General features: G+C 50.0%; 1 protein-coding gene across 1 annotated transcript in view; it reads left to right on the top strand.

Moving 5' to 3' along the window:
• CYTH4 (cytohesin 4) overlaps positions 1–7,584 on the top strand; it is a 23,833-nt gene extending 16,249 nt beyond the window's left edge. Inside the window, exons 7-13 of the mRNA XM_019515258.1 lie at positions 166–278; positions 1,534–1,682; positions 3,628–3,739; positions 4,165–4,241; positions 4,617–4,688; positions 5,775–5,929; positions 6,585–7,584. Of these exons, the coding sequence (XP_019370803.1) occupies positions 166–278; positions 1,534–1,682; positions 3,628–3,739; positions 4,165–4,241; positions 4,617–4,688; positions 5,775–5,929; positions 6,585–6,657 (751 nt within the window). The 3' untranslated portion in view covers positions 6,658–7,584. The remainder of the gene's footprint in view (positions 1–165; positions 279–1,533; positions 1,683–3,627; positions 3,740–4,164; positions 4,242–4,616; positions 4,689–5,774; positions 5,930–6,584) is intronic.
• Positions 7,585–12,356: the final 4,772 nt, after the last annotated feature.

The raw sequence follows: 12,356 nt of genomic DNA, 5'->3' as shown, positions 1-12,356 counted from the left end.
GTGTTGTGTTGTGTTGTGTTGTGTTGTGTTGTGTTGTGGGAAGACTCCCCAGTTTCCATGGAAGAAGGGTTGGTGATCCTGTATCGAGGGGCCATGGAAAACGAAGCTTGTTCCTACCTGTCTGGCTGCTCTGTGACCAGTCTGTTGCCTTGGTGTCATTTGCAGGCAGTTTCTGTGGAGCTTCCGGCTGCCTGGGGAGGCCCAAAAGATTGACCGGATGATGGAGGCCTTTGCCAGCTGGTACTGCCAGTGTAACCCGGGTGTTTTCCAATCAACAGGTAGCCATGAAAGAGGGAAGGGGCGGCCAGGGTGGGCACAGGTGAGGGGCTGTGCACTACTATGCGCCAAATGTGAAGGGCAGTGTTTGAATAGCATGGGTGGTTCCCCTGGTTTTATTGTACCATAGGTATTGGGCTTTAGCCTTGCTCCCCTGTCGTCCCTGCCTTGTCTTAAACTTAAGAGAACAGAAGAGCTCATGCTACTGAAATCAGAGCCATATTCCCAGCTGGTGTAAATCAGCTCAGCTCTGTGAAAACGAGCAGTCCACACTGTTTTACACTACCCGTGGATCTAGTCCCAGATTTTCTAGCTTTTCGTTTAATAAAAGGAGTTGCCTCCTGTCATCTTAATTTCTCTCTTTGCCAACTGTTATCTCTGATTTTTCTTTCCTGCCTTCTTTCCTCTTGCCAGTCCCTTCTCCTCCTTCCTCTTGTTCTGTTCCTTCTTCCTCTCCTCTGTCTTGCTGATCTTTCTTTCACTTCTTGCCTCCATCATGCACTCTCTTTAGGTGTTAACCCCTGCCAGTATTGAATATCTCATCAATTTAGTGTTGTGTGCATTGACAGCAGCAGGCCTGTTATGATTTGCATATAGAAAGCTGTTAGTAGCAGGGTCATGATAAAGTCAGCTCTATCTATCTCCATCAGGAGTGTAGGCCCAGACAGCAGCTCTATCTTTTAGAAAGACCACCTGCACCTATCATCTCTATACAGGAAGAGTCCACATCATTCCTAGGGTCCACATTGTATTTATGTTCTGATGGAGCTGCCCCTGTTTTGTGCGTGTTGTATCATACACACTAGTGGTGTCCCAGTAACTGTCCTCCCACCATCTTGTTCAACCCTTCTATAGAACAAGAAAATCCGAAAATGACGGATTAATGAAGTTAAAAAAAAGTCATATCCTCCTTCTGGGTCTTTTGTTCTTTCTACACACATGCAGAGCTGGCCCTCAACAGGCTTTGAGTACCTATTATTAGAATGGGCACCCTCTCAAGATCTCCATGGGATCCAAGTACTCAGAACTGGAGTCCTAGAAATAAGTAATCCTTCCTCCTCATGTGACATGTCATAAGACATTGGGAGAGCCCTGGGATGGAGCGGTAGGTCCTTTCCACAGTGAATAGAATCCAAGTTCCCCTTTCTGGAACCTGGACAGGTTTGGAGTAGCTGTCCCGGCCTGGATGTGGTGTTTGGGGTTGGGGACCCGGCCCTGCTCATACCCTCTTGTGCTGTCTTTCTCCTTCATTGGCAGACACCTGCTATGTGCTGTCCTTCTCCATCATCATGCTGAACACCAGCCTGCACAACCCCAATGTGAAGGACAAACCCCCCTTTGAGAGGTTTGTGTCTATGAATCGAGGCATTGACAATGGAGGGGACTTGCCTGAGATGCTTCTTAAGGTAAGAAGTGCTGTGGCCCCTACTGCCTTTCTGCTGCCTAGTGCTGAGTGGAGGAAAATATCAGACCCTCACTAAATCATTGTAAAGGCCTCTCTTTGTGATGTACTAGGGATTGGATGAAGCACCCCTATTTCGGTGACTCTTCCTGAAGTCCCTGATCCCTAAGGGTGACAGAGCGCTGCTTTTTCCCCACCTCCTCACTGGTGCTGAGCTCATAGAAAGCCTCAAGGCCACCAGCCCCAAGGTGAGCCACAGACCCACTGAGGAAGGAATAGTCAGTGGATTTTCTTTTATTTGCCAAGTATGGCTACTCTAGGAAGGGATTGCACATGTTTGCAGGACAAATGAGAAAGCGGGGAGAGCTGCTGCCTAGGGGAGTGTCCATGAATGCCTGCTTGCTGCTGAGCGCATGCTGCAGAGCAGGAGAGCATAGGCCTGAGGGCATAAAAGAGAAATACATGTGAGAGAGAGCGCACAAGCATCATAGTGAATCTGTGAGGCCTGTGCATATATGTAAGTCAACGTGTGTCTGACAGGTTATGAAAAGGGGTGAGGGAGACTACGCTTGTGTATGCCTGTGTAGAGCATGTATCTGAGACTGTCCCTACCTGTATGCTTTGTGGGGCTGGGCTTTCAAAAGCCCTAAGAGAGTGAGATGTCCGGTTCCCAGTAGCTTTCCAAGAGAGATGGATACATTTCCCTTCGCCCCCTTAAAAAAACACAGCCTTTGGAATATGTTCAGAGCAGAGACTGACTTGTCACATGTGGATACAGAACTTAGCCCATTTGGAAAAGAGTCTGATGTTGTCCTCTTCTTCCTGGTCCAGATTCTCACACCCTTACTGACAGCAGCATCTCTGCCATGAATGTCCCCATTACTTTCTATTAGACATTCTATAGAGTAAGGTGTTGGTATAAATAAGCAAAGTGGAACCTGGCCTCTGACTGCAATACAGGTTTGCATATGACTGTCTTCTCAGACTAGAGTTTGTCAGCTCACGGAAGAACATGGGAGTATGGGAGGATCTAGGATTTTGGAAAGGGGGGAGTGCAGATGGTGTAGCACATATAATAGAACAAACTAATTAGCATGATCCAGCAAACTCAATTAATTGAGTTTGCTCCAACGCGCTGTAATTACAGCATGTCAAAGCAGCCTCCCAGCACATCTACAGGCCTAGCTGTGCTGTCTCATGTCACTTCCCTTTGGCCATTTGGAGGAAGTTACAGGAGCCCTTTTGTCAAGAGTTTGCATAATGAATGATGTCAGATCCCAGTAGCACAACTGAAATCCCTTTCCAGAATGAGAAACTGGAATCCCCCTCCCTATTACGCTGCTATCACATACATGTAATGGATCAGGGTGTTCCCAGTAGCTCATATGAATGATTAGGCTTCTCATTGCATCCCTCCACACAAAACATGTCTTATGCATGTGCAAGTTGGGGTAGAAGTGTGTGGCCATGCCAATTGTTGACTTACAGGAGTGTTGCCTGCACATTGTATACATGGGCATACGATGAATGTGGGAAGCCTGATTTTTTTTGCTTATAGGAATCATTCCTATAAGGGTGCACTTGTGTGTGTACCTGACTGATTGCTTTTAAGAGAGTTCCTTTTAGGCTGTGCGTGCAGTGCATGCATGTGTGGTGCATGTATGTGCGATGCATGTGTATGTCTGTGTGTGCATACATGTGTTTATACACAGTTGCTTACTGGACTGTTTCTTGAGCATGGAGGGTATGCATGTCTATTTTATTAAGGTCTGGTTGGGGCTGAGGTGTTAAAAGGAGACAGATCACTCCCCTTTCATCCTTGACTTGAACATCAAGGGATATCATGTAGCTGGTGGCCTCTGTTTGTCCACATGTCAGTGCAACAACATAAGACAGCCTATGCCAGCTTTTAAGTATTCTCTCTCCCTTTCTTTCCATGTGTGGGGCAGAATCTCTTTGAGAGCATCAAGAATGAGCCATTTTCCATCCCAGAAGATGACGGGAATGACCTCACACATACTTTCTTTAACCCAAGCCGTGAGGGCTGGCTCCTTAAGCTGGGTAAGAGCAATGACTTTATGCATTTCTCTGAATCCTCTTCTCCCGAAAATCTCTTGCAAAAGGGTCCCCAGAGTCTCCTAAGCATCATCGTGGATGTCTGCAGCAGTAGCCCTTCCTTCTGCTGCAGTGGGAGGAGGCTGACACCTGGTGTTCAAACCTGCTGCCTGCTCTGTAGCTAGAATCCCCCTTCCTGCAGCTCTGGCAGACTGTCAGCTTAGAAGTGTGTTAAAAATGGTGTCCCCCTGCACCCCTCCTCCCACCCCGTTCTGAGCTATGCCCAGCTCCTAGCCTACCTTCATCTTCCTTCTTTCTGTATGGGGAGGAAGCCTTATATCTTCAAGGATTAATCTTCAAGGGGTGCTTGAAGTGAGGTGGGGAGTGATGGTGTATGCAAGACTTAACAGTTTGGACCTTGCTGCCCTTAGGAGGCCGGGTGAAGACCTGGAAGCGACGTTGGTTCATCCTGACTGATAACTGCCTGTACTACTTTGAGTATACCACGGTAAGGGCTATGCTCCAGTCGAACAAGTCTTAACCAGGCAGCTGTACTCCTGGAGAAGAGGGTGGGGAATGTGGGGTGGAAACATTTTCTTGTTCCTCTCCTTCCTCTCTGGATTGAGTTTAGACCCTGCCGTTCCCACCCTCAGGCTCTGGCCTTGATGGTGAATCTGGCTGCCAATCCAGACAGAGAAGAAACAGCTGTGTGGCACTTCCTGCCAGTCACAGCTGTAGCTACAATTGTAGCCACAGATGTTAGGTGCCCCATTGCTTTACTAAGCCATGTTTGTCAGGAGCCTGCTTTTCCCTGACTACTGCTATTTTACTTTGCTAGGTCTACCTAGCCTCTAACTCACAACTGTTCCTGCTTGGCTTCCAGGACAAAGAACCTCTAGGTATAATCCCTCTGGAGAATCTATCGGTTCAGCAAGTGGATGACCCCAAAAAGCCAGTAAGTCTTCACTGCCTGTCCCCAGGACAAGAGGGTGCTCTCAGAGACCCTGACATGTGTATCTTCTCCTGCCCCCACTCACTCAGCAGACCAGTCAATGCTGAGAAGAAGGTCTGTATCAACAGTTCCCGGGGAGTGAATCCACCCTTCATTTCAAAGGCAGTGGTAGGCGCATCACAGGCAGTGATAGTGTCCACTTCCCACATGTTAGCCCTGGCTAAAGTGCTTCAGCCACAACCGAGACAAAGATGTTGCTAGTGTAAGGGGTGGGAGAGGACATTCAGTTTCTCTAGCTCAAACTGTGCTTGGCCTTTCTGTAGAGGTTGGCTGTGAAACTGCAATTCTGAACTTTCAAACATGCGTAACACCATCCTACTGGGGTTAAGCTGGTGTCAGAGAAGACTCAGGCCCAATACATTTGGGTTCCTTGTTGGCAGCAATTTTTTTTCAAGTTAATAATTCCTGGTAAGCTGTAGTGGGGTCCAGGACACATACCTGATGGCTCAGTCCAGGGCTGTGCTAATTATGGCCCAAACAGACATGGGTTTACTTCCCAGACCTGAACTGTGGTTCATAGTCAGAAACACCATAGTGAGCTGCTTATGGGGTGCAGGAGACCTCACTCTATAGTGTGAAAGAGGTTGTCCTCAGAAACTGTGCATCTCTTCTGCATACCCAGCGTAGGCTCCGTGGCATGGTAGGTGATATTGCACTGGTTGAAGTATGATCCTGTCCCAGAAGGGCAGAGATCCCCTCCAGTATGCCATGTGGAGTGAATTATGTACCCTACAGGGCCACTGTTTTATCTCTGTGAAGTGTGTTTTCATGTTCAGCACTGCACAGGAGCTGTTGCTGAGGGCAGGGTGTTGCCTGAATTTCTTATCTTGTCTTTGAATCTCTGGGGCCTACCCCAAAAGTGCTGGGATCTCTAGGCTTGGAAAGACCAAACCCTGGCCCCATTTGAGGGTATAAGAGCCCATTCACTCTTATACGCTCTCCCTCATCCTAACTCACAAGGCAGGAGGTGGCACAGCAATGGTTTGACTGTCCCTAGTCCCCTTATCCCTGTCATCTCTCTCACCACAGAACTGCTTTGAGCTCTTCAATCCCAACTGCAAAGGGCAAAAAATCAAAGCCTGCAAGACAGACGGGGATGGAAAGGTAGTGGAAGGCAAACATCAGTCCTACAAGATCTCTGCACCCACGCCAGAGGAGCGTAACCAGTGGATCGAGGCAATACGGTAAGAGGTGGGCCCCAAGTGAGCATTGACAGGCTCCCCCTGCTTGAGTCATTCAGCTTAGGAGAGGCTTGGCACTAGTAGAAGAAAGCCCTGCCCAAGCTGCAGTGGAGGGCAGCAATGTGAATGGAAGCCCCATGCCAACATGCAGAGGTTGGGGGCCTAACCTTAGAATCACAGAAAATTAAGGTTGGAAGGGACCTCAAGAGGTCATTTAGTCCAGCCCCCTGCTCAAAGCAGGACCAGCCCCAACTATATCAACCCAGCCAAGGCTTTGTCTAGCTGGGTCTTAACAACCTGCAAGGACTCCACTCCTAGTAATAAAGATTTTTTTCCTAACCTTGTCTGCATGGGGCACTTCAGTGGGTACTTTATGGGCAAAAGAAGAGAGGTAATTAGCCCCTCTGGGTGGGAAAGGCAATGGACCCTATTAGAGATATAAACATTCCCATTTCCATGCCTCATAAGCCCCCATGATGCTGGAGATTAAACCATCTAGGAGCTAGGAGCTCTGGGCTAAGAAGGATTTCCTGCTAGTCCAAGAAGAGAGTGTTGCTTAGGGGCCCAGAGATGCTCCATTCTGGAGTCCATGGAGATCTTGTTATTCCTTGTGCTCTTCCTCAGCCCTGACTTGCTTTCCTGTTTCTCTCCTTTCCAGGACCAGCATCACCCAGGATCCCTTCTATGACCTGGTCTCAGCCCGTAAGAAAAAGATTGCCAGCAAACACTGAGCCTGGCTGCCATGGCCCCACTCCTTCGTGCGCAAAACACTTAAGCCTCAGGGAAGTGCCCTCTGCGGCTGGGCTTCACCAGCAGCGTCTCTTGGAGGATGTCAGCTCCCTCAACCCCCTGAATGGTTGGAGGATAGTTGCTGGAGGTGAGGCCAGGGCTGTGGCCTCTTCCATCCTTCCACTCTAGGAGGCATCCCTACTGGGCTCCCATGCCAACCTCTATGCGTTAGGGAGGACATGGTGGGGAGGTCACCGGTTTTTTTTACAGAACTGGTGTCTGATTTCAGCCACTGAGTGGGACTTATACATTTTGCTGGGGAAGTCCTAGAAAGGTTCAGCATGGTCCAGGTCACCTGCACAAACTGAGGACCCAACTGTATCTCTGATCAAGGAGCCAAGGGCCCTGGAGAGAAGAGTACTGGGCTGAGGAGCCCTACCGTGAACCCAGAAACTCCTGTGCAATGGGGAGCCCTGTCTGCCCCCTGCCAGTTGTGGGCACCTGCTCCATGCCCCTGAACACAGCAGTGTGAGGCTTGGAGGTCTCTATGAACAGAGAGCTTCAAGGACAAGGACATTTGGGGCACTTTGGTACTGTGCGACCAGGGAACCAGATCTGGTTCTCTGCCTTCCTGGGTTCTTTCCACTCGGAGCTGGCACACATCATGCCTCCATCAGGAGGCTCGGCTTGGGGAAGAACCCTCTCTGGCATCTTGTTACTGCATCCCAGCCTACAGTGCCCTGAAGTGCCCCCCCAAGCCATGTTCTTTCAGCACTGGGTTTTGACATCACAGGAGCTTGCAGAGCATTCTCCTTCACTGCCCATTTGTTTCACTCGTATCCTGTGTTCAGAGAACATGGATCTCTTGTGTACAGAAAGCTAAAACCTCAGGGTGGAATGATCATTAAAAGATAATTATAAGAGCTGCACAGAGAAGAGATGATAAAGTCATGTCACGTGCCCTTGTCTGGGGAGTTGCGCGCTCCGGATAATGATGAGCACAGCATCCGCACACAGGAGGGCACGAACTGCTGGCTCACAGGGGGTGTCTGTAGGATGGAGTAACTCACTAAGCAAAGGGTGGAAGGGCTAGAAGCTGGGGGCAGCAGGTGCAAGACTATTGCAGGCTGTTATCGTGCACCCCAGATGCCCTACCCAACCATGCCAATCTCCTCCAAACTGCCCCTTTGTTCCCTGACCTGTTTGCAGAGGTCTGTAGAGATCCTGTTTCCTTCCACTTGTCTCTCCTCCTCCTCCTCTGCCCCTTGCCTTCAAACCTCAGGTCTCCTTGCTCTCATACTCTTCCACTCTCCCTCTGCCTCTTTCCTCCTGCAGGGGGCTCTGTCCACAAGGAAATCCACCATCAGGTTATTTATTTGATTTACTTTGCATGCAATGGAGAGGCTGAATTAATTTTGAGAGACAGGGAACGTATCTCAGAGTCAGAGCACGCGTACACCCGAGAGAAGGAATGTGAAGGTTTTTGTCTGGTCTTCTGTGAATGTCTCCTGGGGTGAACCTCCAAGCCCCTAGGTGGGCAGGGAAGGAGTCCTCCCTGCAGCACCCCCAGCCCCTGAAGGTCCCAGTTTGAGCAAGGCTGGGTAAAGGCCAGGGGTAGGTGGGAAGAGGCTAGAGTCTTGCCCTCAGCTGGCAGCTTCTGTAAACATATTCAAATGGGGACAAGTGCCAGGGGGCCTGAAGTGGGTTTCCAGGCCTTGAGCCCTATTACCTTCCCTCCTCCATTCCTGTGGCCACAGGAATATGCTGCAGGCTCTTCCCATTCTCTGGGGTAGGCTGCCCCGCTCCACCCTCCCCAAAGCCAGTGTGTGTGTGTATACACACACACATGCACGCTCATGCGTGCACGCGCGCGCGCACACACACACACACATACAGAACTGTTTCAAAGTGGCAAGAGGGGCAGTGGTTGAGTAATATGAAAGGACTTGGGGATGGAGGCCATGCATCTCATCCATCCACCAGGCCAATCCAGGGAGATACCAGGGCAGCCCATCTCCCAGGGCTGAGGAGTGGCAGATGACAAGGGGACATTTTTGATCATCCTTTCCGAGTTCCACTGCAGATATCTTCTCTCCAAAGCTCATGCGTCACTCACTCTGCACAACTCTGTACACTGCTAATGGAGTGGCACGAGATGCTGCATACTGCTCACTGACAAGACAATACACCCAGTGTTCACAACACGGACACACACTCCTGCTGCTCCAGGACACAAACCTACTTGGAGCATAACACAGATGCATGCATGCACAGAAGGAGCAAATCAACTGACAATAAACTTGAGGTGCTTCACGCTGGACTCCAAACACTGAGCTCTACCGCACAGAAGTGTGCAGGTGTGTGCACACGCACACATATTCACTCACTCACTCACTCACTCCACAGGCAATCAATGAGTTCTGTAGCTACAAAGGCCAGATGGGGATATTCAAGGTCTGACTGGTCACATACAAACATGCTCTCCCCTTGCTGGTAGAAACCACAGCCCAGAACACACACAATCAGATAGTAATTTTTGACAGATTGCTGGCTGGCAAATGCGTCGCTCCTTCTCATCACTGATGCCGCAGGTGACACAGACACGCACGCACACTTGGAGGGAAGGCTGCCACTCATTTTTTTTCCTCACCCTATCAAGGACTCCTGCACGCAGCTGGTAATTTATTTTCATAATAAATGTCCATCTATTTTCATAAAAGGCCAGGAGGAGGGTAACGTAAAGCTGGGGAACATGGCAATTCATTGCATCCCACCTCCTGCATCTGCCCCTCCCTCTCCTGTTTATCAGCTCCTTTTGGAAAGGCTAATACATTTTAAAAAGCTTTCTAGAAATCGTTTGCAAGCAGCGGAGACGTGATCTGGGAGAGAAGCCAGGGGTTTCGTTCAATTCTGCTTAGCTGTAGAGCTACAGGGAGAAGGGAGCAGGGAGCTTGTGTGAGGGAGGCAGAGAACTGGAGAAATCATTCTGGGTTAAACTTCAGATCCAAAGCTAAGCATCAGGCGCTGAGCCTATTTCTGTGCATAGGTCAAGACGGATCCCCAAACCCAAACCTCCTGCTAAATGCTGGGGAGTTTGGCTTCTCAGACACACTTAGCTCTTAAGTTTGTCAGAAGGGATTGCAGGAGGTGTGCTAATGAGCTTGACCAGTGCATTTCTCCTTAAGGTATTTGTATAATGCCTGTCACTGTAACATTGGACACACTGCCCTCAGCTGGGTGGAATTGGAGCTGCTCAGCTGTTTGTCATGTGCCCTATAGTGCTGAGAGCAACCAGAGCTCTCAAGTGGAGCTTATGGAAGGGGAGCCCCATGGTTCTGTCCTCTCCGCCTGCGTGACACCAAGTGAGCACACAGGGCAGCACTGTGATTATTTCCCCATGGTGAGCCTGAAGAGATCTGTTTGCACGTTCTCTGCATGGGCAGAGGATGGATGGGCAATTGCACTTGTGTCACTGTCCTTAGTGACAGATGCTTGTGTGACGGCCCTTTGTGCTCTGTCCCTTGGAGGGGGAGGAGAAATACAAGCCAGCTTTGCTTGGCCTGGCCTGGGTCACATCAACAGAGCTAAGTCACAGCAGAATGGCAAAAGAGGGGACAGAGACAGGGCTGGGGAGGACAGTGTTGCATAGGAGAAAGGAGAGGTATCTGGCTAGGACACAGGCTGGCTGGTTCTTAATGGCATGATGTGGTATCTAGACTTGCTGCCCCCATCTGCCCTACTCACAGAAAGTCTGCCCAAAGCCCAGGCGGAGCTGTGCCTTGTGGTTCTAGGTGGCCAGGGCCGTGGCCAATGCCTCTGCAGGCTTTGCTCTAAGTGTCTGTGACAGGGATGTGCTGCAGTCTAATCTCACCATGCCATTTCCAATTCTGCCTCCTCCCTTTGACGAAGATGAATGAGGCCTGTCCCAGGCGGAAGGAAAGAGGAGGGAGGGAGGTTAACACGTTATTTCACTCTTGATGGGCCAGATCTTTTCTGCCTGCCACAGGCTGTGGTTCCAGGGGTGCAGGGGCAGGCTGCACTGTGAGGGGCACACAGCTACAGTGTAAGGGGCTGGGGAGGGGGCGCAGTTCTGAATCCTTCTTACTGAGCAAGAACCACTGTTACATGCATGTGTATGTGTATCCCCCTTCCACCACCAAGCATGTGGTTTGCCTAAAGGCTGCAGGTAGCCACAAGAGGCCCTTCCCTCTAACTCCAGATAACACATGCCACGGGGCTGTTGAAGGGGTGAGACTGGAGAACATGATCCAGACAGAGCTCCTCCATCCCAGGCAAAGGGGACATAACCCTCTCTACAAGTCCTCTATGAAGCTCCAGTTCCCCACCTAGGCCAAGTAGCCCTCTGATGCAGATGCTGTCTCCTGGGGGGGCATTGATCTTCTAGACACTCCTGCTCAGCCTAGTCTCAATAGCAAGTACACATGAGCCAGCTGGGATTGCAGCGTGTGCCTGCAGTGGCAGGGATGTGATGGCAGGCTGAGCATCTGGGTATCGCTGACACACAGCCCCATGTCAGCCAGAGGAAGGAGTAGAGAGGGGAACCAGTTCATCTCACCTCCCCCTGTGCACACATGTACATGCACATATGCACTCCACTTACACTCTTCTCCCCTTTAGTTACAAACACTCTCCTTGCATATCAACATGCCCAAATGCTCACCACTATGCACAAATACACCTGTACTCCACCTACATACGCACACCCTCCTATTCACAAACACACACACACACACACACACACACAGAGTCCTCCTCCTACATGCTGAAGCTCCACCTCTTGCACAAACACATACAAACACACAAGCATCCTTCCCCCCACACACCCCTCTTTCTATTCTCACACACCCTGTGTACCAGTATGCATATATTCAGTAGCATAATTGGGTTGGGAGCCCAGACGGGCACCATCCCCAAACACTGACTTAAGACGGGATGCCAGAATGGTGACACTCCCCAGCCACCGTAGTCTTTTCTGTGGAAGCAACAGTACTGTATTGCACAGCTGGAGGAGCTGGGCAAATACAGCCCTGCAGCTCCTGGCCAGAGGAGCTGGGTATGAGGACACCCAAGACAGGTAAGACAACCCTCCTTCTTCCCACCGCAACTCTCTATTGCTCAGCACACCCCTTCTGTCTCTGGCGCACAAGGGAGATTTGCCCAGGGTATGAAAGGCATTAGTTATACCTCTGGACACATTCCTCCACTAAAAAGATACAAATTCCTTACCTGTACACACACATACACACACACACAAACACACACACACACTCATCTTGTACTCCTAAACACATTCCTTCCATCACATTCCAGTATGTATACCCATGTTCCTCAATATGCCCATCTTCTTCACATGTGTTCATCCATACCTGCACACACTGCATATTCAAGCCCCAGGTGCATCTCCACTTCCCACTCTTCCCCCTTGGACAGCAGAAGGCTGAGGGAGGAATTAATGTACTGCAAAGTCTCCTAATAATGGCTGAGTAGAGACAATAGAAAGCTGCAGGGAAAGAGTTTCCTCCAGAGTGAGAGTGTAGGCAATGTGATGGGAGGATGGACAGAGACCTATAGACAGCCCCAGTCCAGTGGGAGATGGAGGAGTACTTGGAAGAGGAGAACCTCATTTCTGGGTGCGTGAAAGGAGGTGGGGACCTATTTGGAGCAGAAAATTTTGTAGGGG

Source organism: Gavialis gangeticus, unplaced genomic scaffold (assembly GCF_001723915.1).
Source record: "Gavialis gangeticus isolate Ggan-Ray unplaced genomic scaffold, GavGan_comp1, whole genome shotgun sequence".
Lineage (NCBI taxonomy): Eukaryota > Metazoa > Chordata > Crocodylia > Gavialidae > Gavialis > Gavialis gangeticus.
Note: the sequence above shows the minus strand (reverse complement) of the source record. Positions and strands in the feature narration are given on the sequence as shown.